The following is a 27,579-nucleotide window of genomic DNA, read 5'->3' on the forward strand; positions in this document are numbered from 1 at the left end:
AGTGATTTCTCTGTTCAGTACTAATTCCTTTCTTCTGTTAATTGCAGCTATTATATCAGAGTTAATAGAAGCAGCCAGATTAAAACAAAATTCTAGCTTGAAATTTCACCCTTAGATTTGATAACCCTTAACATAAAAAACAATGCATAAATGACTAACCTTTTAGCTCTTGCTTTCTTCTTATCTCGCCCTTTGCCTTTCTCCTCCTCTTTAAAAAGACATAAGTTAAAGCGACTAGTAGTGATATGATGATAATTATAGAGACAATAATAATTCCCACAACTACAGATGCAATGCCTCCTTTGTCTGCAAAAATCAAAATGGCCTCTGAACATTTATAGAAGGGATACAAATCCAAGCGAAAAATACAAAATTCAATAATTAAATTAAAATTTCCCCTTAAAATTTGAGTTTATCAAGTTCGAACTTACTAGGTGGGGTATTAGTTATCTGTGGAGGAGAAATTCTGGGTGGTAGTGGAGGAGACGGAGATGGAGATGGAGCTTCAGTTGATTCATAAAAGGGATACAAATCCCAGCGAAAAATACAGCTAGGCCTCAGAACGTAACCTCCTTGCTTCCCATGACAGCAGGTCTCGAAGTAAGATACAGATTGACGAAGGCAAGAGTCGCAATTACTCCGGGATAAGTCTGGAGTACACTGCATTAAGGCGTATATCTTCTGAAAGAAAGTCAAATTAACTTCTTCAGTGGCAAATTTGAGCTTAAAAGAACCCATAGAGGCTTTTGTAACCACACGATCCATTAAACTTTCCCAGGTCTGATCAAACTGTGTCAAATTCGTAGTGATATTATTCACATTATAGCCAGCATCGCTAGGATCCGTCTCCAGTAATCCAATAAAAGACCGGTCTGCATAGCGTACAGTGCATCGAGGACCTGCTGCCCATGAAATTGCTTCTTTTTGGTTGGGACATTTGGTTATAAGATCATGGGTTGTGGTATTGACACAGCTGAAACAAGTTTCTGAAGAAGAATCACCTCTGCAAAGTGCAAGAGCATAAACTTCGTTGGTGTCTTGGCCAATAGTAGCAGTATAAAAACCCCCATTTGTTGATACATTAGAAGCAAGATTTGAAAGGATAAGGTTGCGGTTCTTGCCATAAACACTGTTAGTTGTGAAGTTTCCCGTATCGTAACATGTCTGGCCATTGCTAAGAGTGATGCCTATAGACAGGTAAGTAAGAAGACGAAGGAGATTCGTGAAAGCCATGGCATGTTCAAGAACCCTCCTGTGTCTAATTTAATCTAAATGGATTAGTGAAGATGAAACAAGATACAAAACTTTAATAACTCAGAGATGGTGATCCAAGTGCAGGAAATTCTGGCTTAATAGACTTCAGTCTTCACAACCTATCTACTTCGCGCCAGAAATAGTGGTGAGACCGTGAGACTTAATACGAGGACTTTGACCGTGAGAGGATTTTTTAAGACTATAAAATAATGTTGTATTTTTCTTTAAATATTAGTCCATTTTATTATTTTTTAATAATTGTTTATTTATCTTTCATTTTTCTTACAAAATTTAAAGTAATATTACATATGAACATACCTAATAATTGCGTGTAGAATCAGTTAACCTGAGCGTCAAAATTCTGTTTTTGCGTGTGTTTCACTTTGACATCAGCCAGCCAGTGGTCGTCCCTTTCGGCCTTAGTACCAATTTGCTCAAAGTATATTATTTTTCCGGAGACAAATTCATTGAACTCGTGGAAATGATAATATTCACATCATAGATACCATTTTCTGACTGATTCAAAGAAAATTGATATCAAGAAAATTGTAGAGTGCTGAGCAACACGACTTGATTAACTTGATATCAATTTTCTTTGAATCGGTTTTTCTAAAATTTATACTAATAATTTCTATTTTTATGGCCACTGCACTTTCGCGCGAACTCACTACTTTTCGGCCAGTTTTCGACTGTTTTTGACGCCGGAAATTCCCCCTATCGCCACCATTCGAACCTCCATCCTCCCCTCTTCTAAACCCCAAGCTTCTCTGGCTCCCTCCACTCATTGTTCGCCGCATGGGANGGCAATCTAGAGGTAAAGAAAATTTCTTCTCTTTCTCTTTTTCATTTAAAAAACTCAGTTTTTATAGTAATGGTGGGTATAGTCATCTGATGGGTTTGGACGATGAACATTCTTGGGTAGTGTTTGAAAAAAAACACCTTTAAGAATGGAAACTACGGGCCCATATCCTAAAAAAACCATCCTTAAGAATTTTTAGGGTTTAAGGAAGAGAAATAAGAGTTTCTTTTACTCTTTTAAGTCGTCGTACGAGGCAATGTGTACGGAGACTGAGTCACCTCTACATGTCGCACATTTTCATATTTTAAGAGCAATGGACACTTCTAAGGTAAGAACAGTAGGAGAGGGAAGCTCGCGGCCACTGGGCTCCTCAATAGGTCCCAAGTTAGCGGTACAAACAATAGTTACAGGGGAGGAGATACAAAAGGCGACAAACTAGTTTGCGATCAATGTAAACGTCTACCAACACAGGTTGCACACTGCTCAGGACCCTCCCGAGGGAATGGCTACAATCTTGGAAGTGATTTTTAAATGTGGAGTGAGGATACCCTTCCACCCCTACATCAGGTTGATTCTTGACCACTTCCAGGTCGCACTGTTCCAATTGACACATAATGCATATATGATAGTAGTCGCTATGTATATTGAATTTGGCAAAAACAACCTAGGCGTGCCGATGGCAGTGGAACTCGGTTGTGCCTATTATCTATAAAGGAGTAAAGACAAGGATTCATACTACCTCTCTAAGCGATTAACGATCGAAGGAAGGATATTTGGTTACCCCAATAATGTCAGGACTTACGAAACCAAGTATTTCTTCGAGTATGATAGAGTCTATAAATTTAGGGAACCAAGTAGGTTTTCCTTTTAGTTCTTAGACTACCCATCCTCTATCTTTAACTCTCCTTTGATAATTAAGGCTAATGAAAAATTTTTTTTTTTTTTTTTTTTTTTTTTTGCTTTCTTACAGAAAACAAAATGACTAGATTGTCCGTGCTAGCTGATTTTAGCCGCATTAGGCATTTGGTCACTTGCCTGAATAGAGTTGTAACGTGAAGCTGCTCGTGACTACCACCAATGTGCGAAAGTATGATTTTTTCAGCCCCGAGGCATCTTTGGAAGCTCCAACACGTAAGTAACTTCTTTCATAAAAGAATTTTTAAGTCTTTTACTAACAAGAGAAGACTTTTCTTGTTGATTCATTTTCATGCCATGCAGCGACCATGCCACCAAGGTTCCCAAAGACATCAAAGAAAACTGGGAGGTTCACATTCCCCAGGATTAACCCGACCAAACTAGCTGCAACGACTTCTAACGGTATCCTTACAACGGGATACGAATTGGTGCTGAAAGGCCATTGAGCGATGCAAAGAAGCTTCCTAGCCCGCGGCTACTTGGGCTTCGAAGAAGAAGACCTTGGGCTAGAAGTCCAAGAAAAGAAAGTAATTACACGCTGAAGAAGACATTGAATCTGAATCAGAAGACATTGAATCTGAATCAGAGGGTTTCGAGGTATTGCCAAGCGGGCATCTACCATATTAGATCTTTTCTATGGGGATGCCCTCAAGAGAGGCTCTTGGGACTTTAGCTGCTCCCAAGAGCTTGAGAAGGGGAGAGGGAGCGACCACAGTAGCCCAAGGGGCAGTAGGCGAGCAATAGGTCGAATGAGCACTTGCCTCCACGAGGCGAGACCCGTCCGTGCTAGATTAATTAGGGCAACTATCGAAACATTTACAACCAATGGTTTACACCCTCCTGGAATGCCAACTTGCCACAACCTTTAACGGATTTGTGGCTTCTTGACCCGTCGACTTAGTGGCCATTGCACTCCAAATGCAAAGTCAGGTAAAGCGACATGTTCTCTTCGAGAACTCTTCCTTACCAGTTGAAGCTTTAGTTTTTTAAGAACTTACAANATCTCCAAAATAGTAGCCGTCATTTCTCCTTCTCTAATCTCTCTTAAAAACTACTTAAAGACCCTTATTTATGGCACTAGGGTTTGGAGGTTACTTAGAAAAGAATTAAATGCCTTCACCCGTTCAGATTCGGACTAGGAGAATGCAATAACTTAAACATGCATGTGACCCATCGCTGCGGCGATAAGAACCATCTCTGCAACGATCGTTCTTTCTGTCCAATGAGTCTGTTATCTTCAGAATTTGGTAAAGTCATAAACATGAACTTTGTAGCTCCCTGAATAAGCTTTCCAAAGCCACAAGAATCGTCAAATTCTGATTTCTACAGCTCAAGTTATGATCAAAACAGCGAAGCATGCTCATCTTGAAGAATTTACAGATTATACGTTGTATATTCGACGCGTCACAACTTTCTCATTTCAACTCCGATTCTTGCACCATTTGTTCCTACGCATCATAAATTCCATCGACATCATTATTTTTCCTTCAAATATTGGTTTGAACTTGAAAATACTCAAAATACACCCGTGATCCCATAAAAGATATTTATGAAATAATTAATTCAAATTCCACAATTTAAACACATTTTTCCATAAATAATCCAATTAAATCACTAACAAAATGTATACCTTCAAGCTCTTATCACATGGATCTTCGAGTGTTACACAAGCGACCTGAGGTGATCATTCCAAAAAGGCTTAATGACCTATGTCGGATCCTACTCAGTGTTATAACAATGTGTTTCGAACTTTATCTGTCATTCACGACATGAAAACACTTAGGATATTTTGCTATCAAAAACTGGGAATCACTTCGCTTCGAGCTTGACACATGAAGAAGAGTGTTTTATTCGAACAACCTCTTCAGATGTTATCCATTGTGTTTGACAACTGTCTCAGTGAATTAAATAAGCTTTATCTGATAGACGTGTCTTTGTGCAAAAAGTGTCAGCCATGAGCATTAAATGCAAGCCATAATCCATTAGCAGAATTAACCCTTAAGTCAACAACTACAAATAGCTCTAAGTTGGATTAGGAGCTAAGAGATCATTAAGTTCTATGGATTTACCAGAGTCCTTCATAGATTGTGGTAACTAGCCTAGCATTCTGCTCAATCTATGGTTTTATTACCTTCAACTAATCAGTTCATCTGCTCAGATCTCAACCAACCCATGATATCATTCACACCCTCGGATCTTAAGGAATTGGAAGCATTACAACACATAATAAAACTTCGAATTAATGCTCATAAGATTAACACAATAAAGTCACACATATCATAAATTGAGCTACATCTTAGCCCTAGCAACGGATTTAGTTCATAATTGCAGTAATCAAAACACCATTGTTCAAATTAAAAGATTCACGAAAGAACCTAGAAAACTTTCTCTACTTGGGCGAACAGCCTATTTTGTTTTCTTAATTTTATAATTTGCATCTTTTATATTATTATTTTAATTTTTTATAATATTTAACAATTATATAATAAAAAATATTTTTCTTTGATTTATACACTTATTATTTTAATATTATTAGATAAAAAAATATTTTTTGATTTTTTTATATTTATTATATTATATTTAATTTATGTTTTGTTTATTTTATTTACAAGTTGATAAGACAAAAGGTTGTCTGTGTCTTTTTGTTAGATCTTGTGTATTAGTAACATATTAGGCTAACGATGCTTACTTTTTGGATAAAAATGTCGTGATATGTTAATGTTTGATTTTGACACCAATAACTCGCACATACAAAATGCTAAGTTATTCTTAAAAATTACATGTGAATGATTGTAGATGATCAAATGCAAAGACTGAATAATAAATAAAAGACGATTTTAAAGTGGTTTGGATGCTTAAAGCGAATCCTACATCCACTGTTATCTTATATATGAGAAATTAAAAGAGGTCACGTATAGCGAACAACGAGCAGAGTTACAATGACTGATTATTCAGATAAGATATCAGGTCAGTCTATTTCTCATAGGTTATCTTTGCTCTAAGAATATAGATTACAATCAGAATGAGGGTTTTTTTGTGTATTAGAATCTTGAAAATGAGAGGGGGAATCTTCTATTTACAGTAGAGGAAATCAAAGTAATGATTGCAAGTCTGTAAGTGCGCAAGTGTCGTGCAAGTCATTCCTTGCTCCCATTGGCTGATAACTTAGAATATATCCTCAAGTTACTTGGGGCTTGGACAAGTGTGTGGCTACCATTCACTTATAGACAAAATCTGAATCTGCCATGTTGGTGGCAACTGTATTCTCTCTATCTTGGGGCGACGTGGCAGCTTCTAAATGATGCAAAGTCTTCCTGAACTCTAATTGGAGCTAGCTAATGTAGGCTTACATTAGCCTTGATTTTTTAGGCATAACAGAAGCTCCCCAATTCTTAAGGTTCAAGAATTGAATCTTGAGAACTTCATGATTATGCCACGATCTAAATTGTCCCAAGGAGTACCTACTCGAACTAACAATTGAGAACAGCCAAAACGACATAAGGAGGCTGGCTTAACTCGACCAGTGAATTGAGTAAAGGTCATGACATGGTGACAGGCTATTCGCAAGTGTACAAAATCATGCAAGTAATAAAGCTCGAGTAAACGAGTGTCGAATCCCAAGAGAACTACCTACCAAGTACCAAACTAGTCTATTTTGTATACTATTTGATGAAACATAATTTTAAGAATGAATTTAATGAAAAAGAAAACAAACTAAAAACTAAACAAAAGCAGAATTTTATTAATACTTTGGTAAACAGATCAATATGACTAAACCTAGGGCACAAATTTCACATCAATTTAATCCTATGCATTGACAATTATTGCTAACCTAATTTAGCTTATTCTAAAGGCCAAACTCCTTGATATTCCACTAACTTTCCCTTGAACAATTAGCAAATTAACCCTTTAAAGCAACACTACTAAATAATCTCTAAGTTGGATTTAGGAGCTAAGAGATCATTAAGTTCTATGGAATTTACCAGGCCTCAGAGATTTGAATCTATCTCTAGCATTCGCTCACTCATGGTTTTATTACCTTCAACTAATCAGGTTCATCTCTCAGATCTCAACCCAACCCTTAATCATTCAACCCTCGGGCTCCTGTAGAATTGGAGCATTACAACACAATAATAAAACTTCAGAATTAATGCTCAATAAGGCTTAACAACAATAAAGTCAACACATATTCATAAATTGAGCTACATCTGTAGCCCTAGCAAAGGATTTAGTTCAATAATTGCAGTAATAAAAACAACCATTGTATTCAATAAAATGAGTTCAAGAAGAAAACTGAACAACTTCTCTAATTGCGACACGAGAACTGCCAAAAATCAATAGCCAAAATAGTAGCCGTCATTTCTCCTTCTCTGAAGCTCTTTTAAACTACTTACAGAGCCTTATTTTTTTGGACTCTAGGGTTTTGGAGGTTACTTAGAAAAGAATAAAGGCCTTCCCTGTTCAGATTCGGACTAGAGATGCAATAACTTAAACTGCAGATGTGACCATCGCTCGGCGATAAGAACCATCTCTGCAACCGACGTTTTTCTATCCAATGAGTCCGTGATCATTGCGAATTTGGTAAGTCATAAACAGAACTTTGTAGCTCCCTGAACAAGTTTCCAACGCACAAGATCGTTGAATTTGATTCTACAGCTCAAGTTATGATCAAAACAGCGAGCATTGCCTCATCTTGAAGAATTTCCAGAGTTATCGTTGTTCTTCGACGCGTCACACTTTCTCTGTTTCAACTCCGATTCTTGTATGTTTTCCTACGCATCATAAATGCCACGAGTCATATTTTTCCTTCAAATATGGTTTGAACTGTGAAAAATACTCAAAATACACCCGTGATCCCGTAAAAGAATATTTAGAATATATTAATCCAAATTCCACATTTAAACACATTTTTCCATAAATAACCAATTAATCACTAACAAAATGTATGCCTTCAAGCTCTCTCACATGGATCTTCGAGTGTTACACAAGTGACCTGAGGTGATCATTCAAAAAGGCTTAATGCACCTATGTCGGATCCTAACTCAGTGTTATACAATGTGTTTCGAACTTTATCTGTCATTCACGACATGAAAACACTTAGGATATTTTGCTATCAAAAACTGGGAATCACTTCGCTCGAGCTTGACACATGAAGAAGAGTGTTTTATTCGAACAACACTTCAGATGTATCATTGTGTTGACAACTGTCTGCATGAATTAAATAAGCTTTATCTGATAGACGTGTCTTTGTGCAAAAAGTGTCAGCCATGAGCTTAAATGCAAGCCATAATGAAACGAATTCTCTTTTCAAAGCATTAAATACGGATGGAGGTGTATTAATGTGGAGAAATAATCATGTTATCGCTGACAATTTCAATGAAGGGAACACGCGGTTGATTTCCACGAACGTGACCTTTTTCGTAAGGTTCGCAACACGTAGTCGCAATCAATGGCTAGGAAACCGTATCTCACCCAATTGTCACATATAAAGAAACCAAACGTCACCTTCTTCCATAAAACCTACGCCATTACAAGTTTTTTCAGAAACTTACACTTTCAAAGAGAAAAACACATTTTTACACTGCAGAAATCGTTCATTCTCTTCTTGGTTGATGTGCACTCATCGTTATGACAAAACGTGCATTCCGACAATCTAGAGAAGAAAATTTCTTTCTCTTTCTCTTTTTCATTTAAAAAAACTAGTTTTTTATAGTAATGGGGGTATAGTCATCTGATGGGTTTGGACGGTGAACATTCTTGGTTAGTGTTAGAAAAAACACCTTAAGAATGGAAACTAAGGCACATATCCTAAAAAAACCATCCTTAAGAATTTTAGGGTTTTAAGGAAGAGAAATAAGAGTTTCTTTTGCTCTTTTAAGTCGTCGTTAGGCAATGTGTACGGAGACTGAGTCACCTCTACATGTCGCACATTTCATATTTAAGAGCAAATGGACACTTCTAAGGTAAAAACAGTAGAGAGGAAGCTCGCGGCCACTGGGCTCCTCAACAGTCCCAAGTTAGCGGTACAACAATAGTTACAGGGGAGGAGTATACAAAAGGCGGCCAAAACAGTTTGCGCATCAATGTAAACGTTGCACCAACACGTCGCACACTGCTAGGACCCTCCCGAGGGAATGGCTACAATCTGGAAGTGATTTTTAAATGTGGGTGAGGATACCCTTCCACCCCTACATCAGGTTGATTCTTGTCCACTTTCCAGTGTCGCATGTTCCAATTGACACATAATGCATATATGATAGTATCGCTTGATATTGAATTTGGCACAAACACCTAGGCATGCCGATGGCAGTGGGAACTTGGTTGTGCCTTATCTTAGAGGAGTAAAGACAAGATTCTCTACCTCTCTAAGCGATTAACGATGAAGGAAGGATATTTGGTTACCCCATAATGCCAGGACTTACGAAACCACGTATTCTTCGAGTATGACAGAGTCTAAAATTTAAGGAACCAAGTAGGTTTTCTTTTAGTTCTAGACTGCCCATCTCTACTTTAAACCTCCTTTGATAATTAAGGCTAATGAATTTTTTTTTTTTTTTTTTTTTGTTTTCTTTCTTACAGAAAACAAAACGACTAGATTGTGCCTTGCTGCTATTTTAGCCGCATTGGATTTTGGTCACTTGCCTGATAGGTTGTAACGTGAAGCTGACTCGTGACTACCACCACCTGCGAAAGTATGATTTTTCAGCCCCGAGCATCTTTGGAAGCTCCAACACGTAAGTAACTTCTTTCATACAATTTTTTAAGTCTTTTACTAACAAGAGAAACTTTTCTTGTTGATCTATTTCATGCCATGCAGCGACCATGCCACCAGGTTCCCAAGACATCAAGAAAACTGGGAGGTTCACATTCCCAGGATTAACCCGACCAACTAGCTGCAACGACTCCAACGGTATCCCTACACGGGATAGCGAATTGTGTCCGAAAGGCCATTGACGCATGCGAAGAAGCTTCCTAGCCGCGCGCTGCTTGGATTCGAAAGAACCTGGGCTAGAAGTCAGAAAAGACAGTAATTACACGCTGAAGAAGACACTGAATCTGAATCAGAGGGTTTCGAGGGATTGCCAAGCGGGCATCTACCTATCAGATCTCGTTTCCTATGGGGATGCCCTCAAGAGAGCTCCTGGACTTTGTACTCCAACTTGAGAAGGGAGAGAGGGAGGAACCCCAGTAGCCCAAGGGGAGTAGGCGGCAATAGGTCGAATGAGCACTTGCCTCCAACGAGGCGAGACCCGTCCGTGCTAGATTAATTAGGGGCACTATCGAAACTTTACAAACCAATGGTTTACACCCTCCTGAATGCAACTTGCCACACCTTTGACGATTTGTTGGCTTCTTGACCCGTCGACTTAGTGGCCATTGTACTCCAAATGCAAAGTCAGGTAAAGCGACTACTGTTCTCTTCGAAAACTCTTCCTACCAGTCAAAGCTTTGTTTTTTAGAACTTACCACCATTCCTTCTCATGCAATCTTTGCTCTCTTACATGACTCAACAGAAGATGGATATGGACTCTCGCAAAGTTTTCCATGAAGGAAGAAAATTCCAAACTAAAGCAAGATCTGCGGCTTTAGATACAGAGGCAAAAGCATGCCCAAGTTCAAGCGAATCTATAATGACTGAGAGGTCTTTGTTAGAGCATCAGCCTTCAACAAGGGTTGAACTCGAGAAGAAGAATGATAAATAAAGATTCCAAGGGAACATAGTGAGGCTCACTAAGGAGTTTGATCTAGAGAGAAAATGAGCTGCAAGCGAGCTTAGGGCATGAAAGCACGCAAAAACTCGAGTTAGTTACAGGAAGACTGAGAAAAGTAAAATAAAGCGTGCAGATAATCTCGAGCTAGCTTGAGCTCGAGAGGAAGGATGCTCACGGGCAATACAGCTATATATAGCTTGCGGTAGGAGAAATTGGAAATGGATATCTCCAACCTACGTGATGATTACCAAGCGATTCTGTCTCATGCTTGAGGCTGAAGGGTCGAACATCGAGAGAACAAACCCTCCCTCAAAGGATGATCAGCCAGAAATAGATCATGCAATCGATTGGAGGTTGTCGATCAACCAAATGACCAAGAGGTCGCACCTAAGGGGCCTGGAACAAAGACCAATGATTGCTCTCTTTTTACTAGAATTGATTTTTTATTCTTGCAATGTAGCTCCTTGTCACTTTTGTAACTTTTATTGAATATAAAAAAGAATTTTTGATCATTTGTGATAGCACTTTTATAACTCATCACTCACAAGATAAATATAATATACCGATCATTGAACTTGTAAAATGTTATAAAGAACAGATTTATAAACCTTGACTACACACGAATATTCTTTTGAGGAGATTGGAAAATCTTATCACGATATTTACACAATAAAACTTTATAAGTAAAAAATCAAGCTATAAGCGAGTTCGGAATTACTGATATAAGGCGTGATGCCAGCTTCCAAGCTCAACCATTCAAAACCATAAGCTTTTGAGTGATACTTCAGGTCGTATTACCTAGCGACGTGATATGGATCTTCCTAGTTGCCCTAAATACCCTGCACTTGGTTCCCTTGTGCTAAGAAAGACTTTTTTCAAAAACCAGTCTCCAACTGGAAGTCTCTTCTCTCTGACTTTACAGTCAAGAATCTTTTGCCTGCTGTTGTAGGAAGCTATTCTTAATTGAGCCTGCGTAGTGTTCTTTAACAAATCTAGACTCACACGTAAGAGTGTCTCATGATTGTTTCACTAAAACTCTCACCAAAGTAACAAGTCCTACTTCCACTAACCATGCCTCGCAACTATATGCTAGCGAGAAGGGTGTTTCTAAAGTAGAGATTCTCGGAGTTGTTCTATATGCCCATAGAACTTTTGAGAGATCTTCGACCCAATTGCCCTTGGCTGCACCAAGCTTGGGCTTCAATATGTGCTTAATAGTCTTATTGACAACTTCAACTTGACCATTGGCCTGCGGTCTTGCCACCGAGGCAAATTTCTTATGAATCCCTAGCTCTTTGCAAAATTACTTGAATTCCTCATTGTCGAACTGTTTCCTATTATCTTAGATGGGAAGGACTTTTTTGTCGATAAGGACTTTTTTCAAAACCAGGTTGCCAACCTAGAAGTCTCTTCTCCTGACTTTAGAGTCAATGAATATTTTTGCCCGCTACTGGTAGAAAGTTATCCTTAACCAAGCCTTGTCATAGTATTCTTCAACTAAGTCCAGACTTGCACGTGAGAGTGTCTCATTGTCTATTTCACTAAAAAACTCTATCCGAAGTGAACCAGTCCATACTTCCACTAGAACCATTACTTTGCAGCCATATGCTAGCGAGAAAGGTGTTTCTGAAGTAGAGGTTCTCGGAGTCGTTCTATATACCCATATAACTTTTGGGAGATCTTCGACCCAATTGCCCTTGGCTGTGCCAAGCTTGGCCTTCAATGTGTGCTTAATAGTCTTATTGACAGCTTCAACTTGACCATTGGCTTGCTGTCTTACCACTAAGGCGAATTTCTTATGAATCTCTAGCTCTTCACAAAACTGCTTGAATTCTTCATTGTTAAATTGCTTCTTATTATCTAAGATGAGTGTATGAGGAATCCCATAGCAAACATTATATTCTTGAAGACAAAGTCTTTGAGCTTCTTTGTAGTGATCATGGCCAAAGACTCTACTTCGACCCACTTAGTGAAATAATCCACTACGACCACCGCATACATCACACCTATTTACCAGCTAGCAGGGGCCCAATGAGATCAATTTTCCACATAGAGAATGGCCAAAGGCTAGTTATTATCGTTAGCTAGTGGGAAAGAGATCGTGGGATGCTTGCAAACCTTTGGCATTTATTACAATTTTTCACAAAGTTGAAGGCATCTTCGTGAAGTAGGGGCCAATAATATCCCTAACGAATAATTTTATTGGTGAAAGATTGTGCGTCAGTGTGATTACCATACATCCTTTCATGTATCTCTCTCATGATATAGTCTGCTTCATCGTCGATTACACATCGGAGGAGTGAAGCTCTAAACCCTCACTTATATAGTTGATCCTCGATAAGTTTGTAACAAACAACTTTAGTTCACAGGAGTCTTACCTCAGTCTTGCTGTTGGGAAAAATCCCATCTTGGAGATATTGAACAATCAGTGTCATCCAAGAAATAGATTTGGTTGTAGCTATGACCTGATCAGGTGAGCTGATGCTGGGAACCTCGATGTATTGAACTAGAATATTGTCTAGAGCATCAAAATCTAGCGATGAGACTATCTTTGTCAAAGCATCTACGATAGAGTTACTATCTCTCGGGATTTGCTTGATCTTATAACGTTTGAAGGTCTTGAGCATGATCTTAGCTTTCTTCAAATAAATGATCATATTCTTTTCTTTGGCTTGATATTCTCTCAAAATTTGATTGATAACCAGTTGGGAGTCGCTATTAATATTGATCACATCTGACCCCATTTCTCTTGCTAGTCGTAGACCAGCAAATACCGCATCGTACTCAGCTTCATTATTCTTAGCTTTGAACCCAAACCTGAGGACTCTATAAATACGAGTCCCTTTGGGACTAATGAGTAGAAGGCCAGCTCCGACTTTTCTTCTGTTCGAAGACCTATCAACATAGAGACTGCAAGTTGACAAGTTTCGAACAGTTTCCTGGACAACTTTACTGGCTCGCTGTTCGGATTCCCGATTTGGCTGATGCGAGAACTTCGAAATAAAATTAGCAACAACTTGCCTTTTGATTGCTGTTTTTGGTCTGTAATGTAGATCGAATTAACTTAGTTCCATAGCTTACTTAAACAACTTACCTGAAGCCTTCGACTTTTGAAGAACTTGTTTGAGTGGGTAGCTGGTTAATACATGGATGGTGTGAGCATGGAAATAAGGTCGTAGCTTCTTGGAAGCGATCAATAGGGAAAAAACTAATCGTTCCATCTTTGGATACCGTGTCTCGCCGTCCAGTAGTCTCTTGCTTATATAATGTACTGGCCACTAAATTCTGTCTTCTTCCTGGATGAGAGCTGCACTGACTGCATTCTGCGAGTCAGACAGGTAGAGAAATAAAATTTCCTTAAGAAGTGGCTTGGATAGAAGAGGTGGCTTTCCGAGATGCTCTTTTATACTCTAAAAGGCTTGCTCACATTTTGAAGTCCATTCAAACCTCTTGTTGACCCTAAGTATATTAAATAACGGCAAATAACGATTTGTCGTTCTTGATATGAAGCGACTGAGAGCCGCTATCCTCTCATTTAAGCTCTAAATCTGCTTTTGATTGGCGGGACTCTTTATATCCAAGAGAGCTTGGATCTTTTTGGGGTTGACTTCAATTCTCCGATGGTTAACCATATACCCCAGGAACTTCCCTAAGGATACTCCGAATGAACACTTAAGAGGGCCACAGTAGCCCAAGGGGGAGTAGGCGAGCAATAGGTCGAATGAGCACTTGCCTCCACGAGGCGAGACCCGTCCGTGCTAGATTAATTAGGGCAACTATCGAAACATTTACAACCAATGGTTTACACCCTCCTGAAATGCTAACTTGCCACAACCTTTGACGGATTTGTGGCTTCTTGACCCGTCGACTTAGTGGCCATTGTACTCCAAATGCAAAGTCAGGTAAAGCGACCTATTCTCTTCGAAAACTCTTCCCTACCAGTCAAAGCTTTAGTTTTTTAAGAACTTCCCATTCCTTTCTCATGCAATCTTTGCTCGTCTTAAACATGACTCAACAGAAGATGGATATGGACTCTACTGGCAAAGTTTCCAAGCTGAAGGAAGAAAATTCCAAACTAAAGCAAGATCTCGCGGCTTTAGATACAGAGGCAAAAGCTGCCCAAGTTCAGGCGAATCTATATATGACTGAGAGGGTCTCTGTTTTACGAGCATCAGCCTTCAACAAGGTTGAACTCGAGAAGAAGAATGATGAAAATAAAGAGTTCCAATGAACAATAGTGAGGCTCACTAAGGAGTTGATCTAGAGAGAAAATGAGCTGCAAGCGAGCTTAGGGCATGAAAAGCAACAAAAAAGACTCGAGTTGAGTTACAGGAAGACTGAGAAAAGTAAAATAAAGCGTTGCAGATGAATCTCGAGCTAGCTTGAGCTCGAGAGGAAGGATGCTCACGAGGCAATACAAGCTATATATAGCTTGCGGTAGAGAAATATGGAAATGGATATCTCCAACCTACGTGATGATTACCAAGCGATTCTTGTCTCTATGCTTGAGGCTGAAGAGGTCGAACATCGAGAAGAACAAGAACCTCCCTCAAAGGATGATCAGCCAGAAATAGATCATGCAATCGATTCGGAGGTTGTCGATCAACCAAATGACCAAGAGGTCGCACCTAAGGGGCCTGGAAACAAAGACCAATGATTGCTCTCTTTTTTACTAGAATTGAGTCTTTTTATCTCTTGCCAATGTAGCTCCTTGTCACTTTTGTATACATTTATTGAATATACAAAAAAGAATTTTTGATCATTTGTGATAGCACTTTTATAACTCAAGCACTTCACAAGATAAATATAATATATCCGATCATTGAACTTGTAAAATGTTATAAAGAACAAGATTATTAAAAACTTGAGACTACGACACGAATATTTCTTTTGAGGAGAATTGGAACAATCTTATTCACGATATTTACAACAATAAAACTTTATAAGTAAAAAATGATCAAGCTATAAGCAAGTTCGGAATTACTGATAATAAGGGCGATGATGCTCAGCATTCCAAGCTCACGACACTTCAAAACCATTAAGCCTTTTGAGGTGATACATTCCAGGTCGTATTACCTTAGCGACGTGATATGGATCTTCCTAGTTAGGCCCTAATACCCCTGCACTTGGTTCCCTTGTGCTAAGAAAGACTTTTTTCAAAACCAGGTCTCCAACCTGGAAGTCTCTTCTCCTGACTTTACAGTCAAAGAATCTTTTTGCCTGCTGTTAGTAGGAAGCTATTCTTAATTGAGCCTTGTCGTAGTGTTCTTTAACTAAATCTAGACTCACACGTAAGAGTGTCTCATTGATTGTTTCACTAAAAACTCTCACCAAAGTAAACAAGTCCCTACTTCCACTAGAACCACTGCCTCGCAACTATATGCTAGCGAGAAGGGTGTTTCTAAAGTAGAGATTCTTGGAGTCGTTCTATATGCCCATTGAACTTTTGAGAGATCTTCGACCCAATTGCCCTTGGTTGCACCAAGCTTGGCCTTCAATATGTGCTTAATAGTCTTATTGACAACTTCAACTTGACCATTGGCTTGCGGTCTTGCCACCGAGGCAAATTTCTTATGAATCCCTAGCTCTTTGTAAAATTGCTTGAATTCCTCATTGTCGAACTGTTTCCTATTATCTTAGATGGGAAGGACTTTTTTGTCAAGAAGGACTTTTTTCAAAACCAGGTTGCCTACCTAGAAGTCTATTCTCCTGACTTTAGAGTCGAAGAATCTTTTTGCCCGCTACTGGTAGAAAGTTATCCTTAACCGAGCCTTGTCGTAGTATTCTTCAACTAAGTCCAGACTTGCACGTGAGAGTGTCTCATTGTCTATTTCACTAAAAACTCTCTCCGAAGTGAACCAGTCCCTACTTCCACTAGAACCATTACTTTGCAACCATATGCTAGCGAGAAGGGTGTTTCTAAAGTAGAGGTTCTTGGAGTCGTTCTATATACCCATATAACTTTTGGGAGATCTTCGACCCAATTGCCCTTGGCTGTGCCAAGCTTGGCCTTCAATGTGTGCTTAATAGTCTTATTGACAGCTTCAACTTGACCATTGGCTTGCTGTCTTACCACTAAGGCAAATTTCTTATGAATCTCTAGCTCTTCGCAAAACTGCTTGAATTCTTCATTGTTGAATTGCTTCTTATTATCTAAGATGAGTGTATGAGGAATCCCATAGCAAACATTATATTCTTGAAGACGAAGTCTTTGAGCTTCTTTGTAGTGATCATGGCCAAAGGCTCTACTTCGACCCACTTAGTGAAATAATCCACTACGACCACCGCATACATCACACCCTATTTACCAGCTAGCAGGGGCCCGATGAGATCAATTTTCCACATAGAGAATGGCCAAAGGCTAGTTATTATCGTTAGCTAGTGGGAAGGAGATCGTGGGATGCTTGCAAACCTTTGGCATTTATTACACTTTTTCACAAAGTTGAAGGCAACTTCGTGAAGCAGGGGCCAATAATATCCCTAACGAATAATTTTATTGGTGAAAGATTGTGCGTCAGTGTGATTACCATACATCCTTTCATGTATCTCTCTCATGATATAGTCTGCTTCATCGTCGATTACACATCAGAGGAGTGAAGCTCTAAACCCTCGCTTATACAGTTGATCCTCGATAAGTTTGTAACAGACAACTTTAGTTCACAGGAGTCTTACCTCAGTCTTGCTGATGGGAAAAATCCCATCTTGGAGATATTGAACAATCGGTGTCATCCAAGAAATAGATTTGGTTGTAGCTATGACTTGATCAGGTGAGCTGATGCTGGGAACCTCGATGTATCAAACTAGAATATTGTCTAGAGCATCAAAATCTAGCGATGAGACTATCTGTGTCAAAGCATCTGCGATAGAGTTACTATCTCTCGGGATTTGCTTGATCATATAACGTTTGAAGGTCTTGAGCATGATCTTAGCTTTCTTCAAATAAATGATCATATTCTTTTCTTTGGCTTGATATTCTCCCAAAATTTGATTTTTCTTTGGCTTGATATTCTCCCAAAATTTGATTGATAACCAGTTGGGAGTCGCTATTAATATTGATCATATCTGACCCCATTTCTCTTGCTAGTCGTAGACCAGCAAATACAGCATCATACTCAGCTTCATTATTCGTAGCTTTGAACCCAAACCTGAGGACTCTATAAATACGAGTCCCTTTGGGACTAATGAGTAGAAGGCCAGCTCCGACTCTTCTTCTGTTCGAAGACCTATCAACATAGAGACTGCAAGTTGACAAGTTTCGAACAGTTTCCTGGACAACTTTACTGGCTGGCTGTTCGGATTCCCGATTTGGCTGATGCGAGAACTTCGAAATAAAATTAGCAACAACTTGCCTCTTGATTGCTGTTTTTGGTTTGTAATGTAGATCAAATTAACTTAGTTCTATAGCCTACTTAAACAACTTACCTGAAGCCTTCGACTTTTGAAGAACTTGTTTGAGTGGGTAGCTGGTTAATACATGGATGGTGTGAGCATGGAAATAAGGTCGTAGCTTCTTGGAAGCGATCAACAAGGCAAAAACTAATCGTTCCATCTTTGGATACTGTGTCTCGCCGTCCAGTAGTCGCTTGCTCATATAATGTATTGGCCACTAAATTCTGTCTTCTTCCTGGATGAGAGCTGCACTGACTGCATTCTGCGAGTCAGATAGGTAGAGAAATAAAATTTCCTTAGGAAGTGGCTTGGATAGAAGAGGTGGCTTTCCGAGATGCTCTTTTATACTCTAGAAGGCTTGCTCACATTTTGAAGTCCATTCAAACCTCTTGTTGACCCTAAGTATATTAAATAACGGCAAACAACGATTTTTCGTTCTTGATATGAAGCGACTGAGAGCCGCTATCCTCTCATTTAAGCGCTAAATCTGCTTTTGATTGGCGGGACTCTTTATATCCAAGAGAGCTTGGATCTTTTTGGGGTTGACTTCAATTCTCCGATGGTTAACCATATACCCCAGGAACTTCCCTAAGGATACTCCGAATGAACACTTAAGAGGATTAAGTTTCATTCTATATCTCTAGAGTATGTCGAACATCTCTACGAGATTGGCTATGTGATCTGAAGCAACATGCGACTTGACCAGCATGTCATCGACATAGACTTCCATTGACTTCCTGATCTACTTGGAAAACATACAGTTAACCAAAAGCTGATAGGTTGCCCTAGTGTTTTTCAGACCAAAGGGCATGACTCTATAACAGTACACACGTTTGCCATTTACCGTTGGGTTTCTTCACCAAAACAGGATTGGTGACCTAACTTGGGTAATGAGACTCCCGAATGAACCCGATTGAGAGAAGCTTATCCACCTTAACCTTAAGAGCAGCATAACACTCTAGGTCCAGGGTTCTCCTTTTTTGACAAATTGGCCTAATCTTACTGTTGATGTTGAGTGCATGACATATTATATTCGGGCTGATTCCGACCATGTCAGCATGAGTCCATGCAAAAACATCAATATTCTGTCTAAGGAAGCTTGTCAGATTTGCAGCGAGCTGAAAGTTGATATTACTTTCGATTCTCAATACATAGGTCGGCTCACTCTGGTCGACCGGTACCTCAGATAGAGTCTCAACAAGCCCACTATGGAAATATTCCTCTTGAACTCGAGGATCTAAACTATCTTCCACTAGACCTCATTGTGGTTTGATTTTTCTAATCGCCATAGCCTGATAAGGAATGCCGATTGGCTTCCTTTTCCTTTTGCATGTCATCTGCCCCGCTCTTACATAATAGTCACGAGATTCACTTTGAGACCCCCCTTAACTTCACCGCACTCTATTGGTGTTGAAAATTTCATCTTTAGATGATAGATGAAGGTGACAGCTTTGAAGTTTCGAAGTAAATTTTGTCCCAATACGCCATTGAAAGTGGACTGACAATCTACTACCAAAAACTCGGTTGTCTTAGTCACTTCATGGGTCTCACCCAAAGTGAATGGAAGTACAATTGTTCCCTTGAAAATCTGATGATCCCCTATAAAACCATAGAGGAGGATAGTGGCAGGCTTTAGATCTGCCTCGTCCAATTGTATTTCCTAGAATGCTCGCTGAAATAGGATATTCACAGTACTACCATTATCCACCAACATCTTGTGGACTTTGCACCGACCTATTTCAGGCGCGGTAATGAGTGCATCCTCATGGGGGTGATATAATCATACAATGTCTTTTTCTGAGAGGGTAATCTCCTTCTCTCTACACATTTTTGTAGGTCACGATGCTATGCTCATCACACTCATGGGGTCATGATAAGCTTCTTGAATGTACTTCTCTTGAGCACTTCGAGAATTCCCCGCAAGATGCGGCCCTCCAATATTGTTTCAATGAGATGGAGGCCTTTGCGACCACGACGCTTCTTTCCCTGGTCCCCTTTATCCTTCTACCGAGTGGCAGTTGGACCATCAACATATTCTTTGAAGTGCCCTTTTTTAATGAGATCTTTAATCACTAGCTTAAGAGCCTAGCGTTCATTGGTATGCTGCCTATTATCCCAATGATAACGGCAATATTTCTTACTGTTCCCTGCTTAAGGTGGATTATTCATGGGCACCAGCTCTCCGAGCAGATTAGCTTCTTTTGATTTATCTAGAATAGCTGATATCGATGCATTCAACGGAGTATACTGATTCTTGTCGCGATTGCGACGAAGAACCTGGGCATAAAATTTTCTAGGCTCAAACCGCTACTTCTTTCTCTTTCTTTGATCGTCATTAGCCCATTTGCGGTCAGACTTTCTACTACCTACCAACGGTTTTCTTCCCTCAGACTAAGAGCGCTAGTCGAAGGACTGGGGTCGTGGCGATTTAAGGCAGCCACTAAATTTTCAATCTTGAGATACTTCTTAGTAAGGTTGTAGAAACGGGTGAGGGAAATATCATCCCTAGATTATAGCTTCATCCACATGTTAGTTTACGGGCGAACTCCCGTAATAATAAGAGTCTGAATTGACTCTTCAAACATATTAGCCACCTTATGTAACTCTTTGTGAAACCTGTTGATATAAGATTAGAGGGACTCATTCCTCTCCTACCGTATGTTGCTCAAATAGCTTAACGACATTGAAAACTTCCTGTTAGCCTGGAAGTATCTCAAAAATAACAAACTCATTTATTGCCATGAATTAATAAATCCTTGTGGAAGCAATTTAAACCAGCGCTTGGCGTGGGTAGTCAGAGTCATTGCTAAGTAGCAACATTTAGTCAAGTTGAAACTTAGTGAAGCTCCATGAGGTCGTTAAACTCATAGAGATGATCATGTAGATCAAAATTCCCATTAAATGCTTGCATGTCGAGCATTCTGAATCTTGATGGGAGAGGAGTAATCAATATTGTTGGAGAAAAGGGAGACGCCTCAATGACCTGCCCTCGCTTATTCTATTGAGCTCTAATTTGATCCAAAGCTTACTATAACTCCTCAATCTGAGGAAGCGGAGCTACCTAGGGATCACTTTCCACAATGTGGGTTCGACCCTTACGATTATGGTTGAGGAAAGACCGCAAGTCGGACTCTTCCTCACCTTGGCTGGATCCTCCGGCATACCTTGACACATGCTGGCCGGAGCCATGTGAAGGCATGGAATGGCCAGGGGACCTATCTCGACCTCCATGGTGGTCATAATCGACCCACAGATGGTGGGCATTTCCCTTGCAGTGATGGTCGGAACCATCACGCCGACGATAATAGGAATCTCCCTGCCTTGCACTCTTATGGGGGTGCCCATGTGATGTGGCATGGGACGGTTCATGATGGGACATACTGCCAAGTCGCAAAGCCACAAGTATTCTACTTGCTTCACAACCGGTATTCACTGGTCCTTTAGAGCCCTTTTGGCCCATTATCGGTTGTCTGTTTCCCCTTATCTTTATGTGATGTAATGCACGCGGCATGGGCTTACGCCGGCTTTCGTGCTTTAGCGCGAGCTACAGGCGTCTTCGGCGGCGGCACCGCTGTATTAGAATTGGGCGGTACGACCTAATCCAAACGATCTAGCCTTCAACTTACTGTTTAGAGAGTATTATTGAACCTCTCCATGTAATTCCTCACAGTTGGGTCGAGCTATGAGCTCGAGGGAATATATGTCACAGTACTCTGCAGAATTGGAGGTACTTTAGGAGAAACATCATCTTGCGTTTGGGGGATCTCCTCGTTGCTGGTGCTAGCTCGCTTGGGTTCAAGACCACAAGCCATTTGTTTGTGAATAGAACTAGTTGATAAGAGATTCCTGATGAAGAGCAGATACTAAATCAAGGCCCTCCTTCTAATGCTAAACTGTTGATGCTTGATTTTGACACCAACGACTTGCACGTGCAAAATGCTAATTGCTCTTAGAAGTTACACGTGAATGATTGTAGATAATCAAATGCAAAGACTGAATAATAAATGAAAGACGATTTTTAAAGTGATTCGGATGCTTAAAGTGAATTCTACATCCATTGTTATCTTATATATGAGAAATTACAAGAGATCGCGCAGAGCGAACAATGAGTAGAGGTATAATGATTGATAATTCAGACAGAATATCAAGTCAGTCTCTTTCTCATAGGTTATCTTTGCTCTAAGAATATAGAATACAATCAGAATGAGGGTTTTTTGTGTATCAGAATCCCGAAAATGAGAGGGCGGAGTCCTCTATTTATAGTAGAGGAAAGCACATGGAAGAATCATTGAAATTACATAAACTAGTAATTCTTGTAACATATGGAAGAATTCTAGTGTGTATCTCTTAACTATATTGAACGAATGCCTCTGTTAATGTGTTACTAGAATACAAAATGATACCCTGGAACAACAATTCTACAACCTTAAGCTTCCCTGAAGGGTCCAGAATTAATTGTACACCTACCACATATTTAGTTATAAGTTTTGGGTTATTTTAATTTAGTAAAACGTTTTTGAGAAAAGTGAAATCTAAAACGCTTGTTAATCATCTCATAAATTACTCTTGTTTGACTTTCATCCACTGATTTAAGTGCGGGCTAACTTACAAATTGGTTTGCACTGTTATATATAGATGGAATTTAGATGATTGATACTTGTGAGGAATCTAAAACAGACTTTTGAACATCAAAGACCTTCACAGTAGAAATATCTATTCTTTGAGAAATTTGTGATGGCGAGCCTGAGTAATACCACGTATGAATATAATAGTTGCGTGTAGAATCATTAACAAGAGAAAAAACAAAACCCATCACATTATTCGGAAGACAGAAGTTTTTAGCTTTTTCTATTGACTTGAGCGTCAAAATTCTGTTTTGCATGCATTACAATCAGTCGGCCATTGTCATGCCTTTCAGCTTTAGGACCAGTTATTTTTCCGAAGCAAATTCATTTAACTTGTGGAAAATTAATTAACTTGATATATTAATTTATATTCTACCCCTGAGGCCTTTTTCAAGAGTACTTTCTCAGGGATCAGGTTGGCGTTTACTTTCTCTCTTATTGGCTAATGTGCTTGTCCTAATTGTCCTTTTATAAGATTTAATACAATTGAATGTTAAATTATGCAAGTGCCCGGAAATTCCACACGGTACTAAAATTAATTAAGTAGAATTATAAAATGAGTTGACTAGTTACTAGAAAAATTGACTGTATTGCTATTATATATTGTTCACGTTATGGTCTTTCGTATAACATCATAAATTATGCAATAGACTGGAAGAAACCGAATTCCCATCATATTTCAATGTTTACCAAAAAGACTTATAAAATTATATATATGTAGTGCTCCTGAAAATTCACATACTACTAAAATTTAATTAAGTAGAATAATATCATTATGACTTCCAGGCTTTAGTGTTTAGCATAGACTGTGGTCAGAAAATTTGCAAGTATCACATCTCTCGGAAAGCAGAAAATTTGGCGTTTTTGTGTGTACCACATTACTGGCCCCTGTCGTCCTTTCATCTGCATTACGAGGCAATTCTACGGTTCTTTCCGCTGACAATTTTTCCAAGAACAAGTGGTTGTAGAAATTAATTAACTTCATAAATTTGGTGTATTGATAGTATGACTTGGTGTCGGCCACCATTATAGATACATATGCATATACATCATCTGTTGACTAAATTATTAATTAAATTAATTGTAGATTAAGTTCTAAAATCCCTACTAAAAAATCACCTTTATTAATGACAAAAGATGTTGAATAACGCCAAGGGATTAGCCTAATGAAAAAAATGTTTGTTTTTTTGTGTTCAAACCACCTTTGGTCACCTGTATAGTTGAGACTTATCTTCAAACATTAGGTTAAAGGTATTTAATATTGTCCCAGATACTCTAGTTTTTTAATATATATAAAACCTCTTGGTGATTGAGTGGTTGATAGAAACTCTTAAGTATATTTCAAGAGGTCTTAAATTTAGTCTCTTATTGTTGATAATAGGGACAACCATTAGAGCTATCCATTCAATAATTGGGTTTATCACGGATAAGCTAGTCGTTGAATTTTTTTCTAACTAAATAAGACTTATCACAGGAAATGTAGAAGAATTCTGGACAAGTTACATTCATTTGCTTACACATCTGAAGAACAAAGGGCTAATACAATAAAGGATTCTCCTAGTGATGAAGCTCTGATGACGAGAAGTAGATTTTTCAGATGAGAAAAAAATAATTAACAACAATACCTTTTACTCTTTAGTTCAACGACTTGAATATTATTCCAGAAAATCAGAAGAACTACAGAGTATTCTGCTAATGTGGACTGCTACTTTACAAAATTATTTAAACTCAAAGTAGAAGTTTAGAGAAAACATGCTTAAAGATTAGCATACTTGTATGTAACGGGGATCAGCTCAGTGATTGAAGCTTCATTCACTGAATATTGGACAGCATTGCTTTTTGATTGACCCGGCACAGTGACTTAGATTTATCCTGTTCCACAACGCTGTGCATAAAGAATGCAGGTTTTGACGGCACTGACACAGAGAGACGAGTTGCTAGGTAGCATTAGAACAACAAGTCATGGTTGGTCTATCAGCTTCATTTTCTTGAACACATAGCAATCCAACATGAATACATCTCGTAATTTCACTAATGGAATGACCCTCAAAGTGTGATCATTCATATTTAAAGCTGTCCCTTCTTTCCAATTTCTCCCTGCTACAAAAAATGAACAATGCACACAATGTTAGTGCCTTCTTTGATTTTTGAAATTTCATTGTCATCACTTATCCCGTATGAAGGAGAAGAAGATAAAATAGTTCAAGATTTTGCTTACATAAGTTAGCAGGTCCTCCCCTCTTCTCCATTACAAAAAATACTGGTCTTTTGGCCATAATGATTTCCAAGACTAACACACCAAAGCTGAAAACATCAGAATTGACTGAGAAGTGTCCATACTTTACATATTCAGGAGACATATATCCACTGAAAAGGGTCATAAGTTAGAATTAGTTAGTTTTACGAAAACCAAAACTATCCATGATCAATGCAACTTATTTCTGGTTTTGCCACATATAGGAAGTGGTAAAACATAAGAGATCTTGATATTTTCCTGGGTATGAATAAAAAAATTTAGTTTTAATTAGCAAGCTCTAAGTAGTTCTGTATATACTTAAAGGTTCCAACAATTCTACTTGTATCGCCTCGAGTTTGATCCACTTCAAATAACTTTGCCATTCCAAAATCTGAAATTTTTGGAATCATTTGCATCTAAAGAATGTTGCTAGCTTTAAGTCGCGATGAATGATTTTTAATCTTGAATCTTCATGAAGGTAAAGAATTCCTCGAGCTATGCTCCTATGATCTTATCGTTTTTCCCAATCTAATAACAATCGCTTGATTGGATCTAAGAATTCAACAAAACCAAAGCACTTCAACAGATTGCATAAATCTAATCAGGCACATTTGCTTCTTATATGCAACATATATGCGCATACATCTAGCATAAAAATTGCTACGATCACAGTGAATGCAAACATGGTAATGCATTCATTTTGGAGAAAGAACCAAAAGGCAGTGAAAGCATACCAAATATGAGTTATCTAGGCTTGAATTTGACACAAACTCATATATAAGAAGCCTTTCTTATCTTCCAAGCAGAAACCTCGAAGCCTAACTAGATTTCTATGATGAAGCTTGGCCCACAGAGGACCTCATTTTGAAATTCCAGATCTCCTTGTCCGTATCTCTAGACAGCCTCTTCACAGCATATCCTGTCCGTCAAGAAGTCTTCCCTGAAATGAACTAAGATAAAAATAGAGGTAAATCCAAAACAATTAATTGCATTCCGGGAACTCAAACTTTACAAATGGATGCATTTTGATCACCAAATGGTGTCTTGTCACATCCTCAGTTACCTGTAAACAGAAACAAATCCACCTTCTCCAAGCTTATTACAAATGGAAAAGTTATCTGTTGCAACTTTGATAGTGCTGAAGTCGAATGCAAGGATCCACAGTCTCAATTTCATCACCGACATCTTAAAAATAGTGTCAAGTTAGCATATAAATAAAACAGCTACTAATAGATGTAAAAATTATGATGGACCTTTATCCTGAAAAACATATTTACGAAGGCAGATGCTAGAGAGTGATTTCTTGTTCAGTATTAATTCCTCTTCTGTTAATGCAGCTATTATATCAGAGTTAATAGAAGCAGCCAGATTAAAACAAAATTCGTTTGAAATTTCACCCTTAAATTTGATAACCTTAACATTAAACAATGCATAAACGACTAACCTTTTAGTTCTTGCTTTCTTCTTATCTCGCCCTTTGCCTTCTCCTCCTCTTTAAAAAGCAATAAGTTAAAGCAACTAGTAGTGATGTGATGTAATTATAGAGACAATAATAATTCCAACAGCTACAGGTGCAATGCCTCCTTTGTCTGCAAAAATCAAAATGGCCTCTGAATATTATAAAAGGGATACAAATCCAAGCGAAAAATACAAAATTCAATAATTAAGTTAAATTTGAGTTTATCAAGTTCGAACTTACTAGGTGGGGTATTAGTTATCTGTGGAGGAGAAATTCTGGGTGATAGTGGAGGAGACGGAGATGGAGCTCAGTTGATTCATAAAAGGGATACAAATCCCAGCGAAAAATACAGCTAGGCCTCAGAACGTAACTCCTTGCTTCCCATGAAAGCTGCTCTCGAAGTAAGATACAGATTGACGAAGGCAAGAGTCGCAATTACTCCGGGATAAGTCGGAGTACACTGCATTAGGCGTATATCTTCTGAAAGAAAGTCAAATTAGCTTCTTCAGTGGCAAATTGAGCTTAAAAGAACCATAGAGGCTTTTGTAACCACACGATCCATTAAACTTTCAGGTCTGATCAAACTGTCAAATTCGTATTGTATATTCACATTATAGCCAGCATCGCTAGGATCCGTCTCCAGTAATCCAATAAAAGACCGGTCTGCATAGCGTACAGTGCATCGAGGACCTGCTGCCCATGAAATTGCTTCTTTTGGTTGGGACATTTGGTTATAAGATCATGGTTGTGGTATTGACACAGCTGGAAACAAGTTTCTGAAGAAGAATCACCCCTGCAAAGTGCAAGAGCATAAAGTTCGTTGGTGTCTTGGCCAATAGTAGCAGTATAAAAACCCCCATTTGTGATACATTAGATGCAAGATTTGAAAGGATAAGGTCGCGGTTCTTGCCATAAACACGTGTAGTTGTGAAGTTTCCCGTTCGTAACATCTCTGGCCATTGGTAAGAGTGATGCTATAGACAGGTAAAGTAAGAAGCGAAGGAGATTTGTAAAAGCCATGGCATGTTCAGAATTCTCCTGTCAATTTAATATATGGATTAGTGAAGATGAAACAAGATACAAGACTTAATAACTCGAGATGGTGATCCAAGCGCAGGAAACTCTGGCTTAAGAACATGCTTGATTAAGAGACTTGACAACCTACCTACTTCGCGCCAGAAACAGTGGTG

The 27,579-nt window shown here is 38.8% G+C and overlaps 2 protein-coding genes across 2 annotated transcripts in view; both read right to left on the reverse strand.

Moving 5' to 3' along the window:
- LOC116127338 (putative cysteine-rich receptor-like protein kinase 35) overlaps window positions 1-25,279 on the reverse strand; it is a gene marked incomplete at its 3' end in the record, with an annotated part of 55,048 nt that extends 29,769 nt beyond the window's left edge. The window contains exons 1-2 of the mRNA XM_031412986.1: window positions 25,252-25,279; window positions 25,040-25,061 (exon numbers count right to left, since the gene is read on the reverse strand). Coding sequence (XP_031268846.1) covers window positions 25,040-25,054 — 15 coding nt within the window. The remainder of the gene's footprint in view (window positions 1-25,039; window positions 25,062-25,251) is intronic.
- On the reverse strand, window positions 16-1,426 carry LOC116127221 (cysteine-rich receptor-like protein kinase 14). Its single transcript, XM_031412874.1, has 2 exons — window positions 432-1,426; window positions 16-306 (listed from the first exon to the last, which is right to left on the reverse strand). The coding sequence occupies exons 1-2, from the start codon at window positions 1,231-1,233 to the stop codon at window positions 155-157; spliced, it is 954 nt and encodes a 317-aa protein (XP_031268734.1). The 5' UTR covers window positions 1,234-1,426; the 3' UTR covers window positions 16-154.
- Window positions 25,280-27,579: the final 2,300 nt, after the last annotated feature.

The sequence above is a fragment of the Pistacia vera genome, unplaced genomic scaffold, assembly GCF_008641045.1.
Source record: "Pistacia vera cultivar Batoury unplaced genomic scaffold, PisVer_v2 Contig190, whole genome shotgun sequence".
Classification (NCBI taxonomy): Eukaryota; Viridiplantae; Streptophyta; class Magnoliopsida; order Sapindales; family Anacardiaceae; genus Pistacia; species Pistacia vera.

What these genes read in the sequence shown, in the direction of transcription:
- LOC116127221 (XM_031412874.1), bottom strand. Translation starts at nt 1,233, where the DNA reads ATGGCTTTCACGAATCTCCTTCGTCTTCTTACTTACCTGTCTATAGGC. An exon ending in GATAACTAATACCCCACCTA is followed by an intron (nt 307 to 431) that starts GTAAGTTCGAAC and finishes TGATTTTTGCAG; the next exon opens with ACAAAGGAGGCATTGCATCT.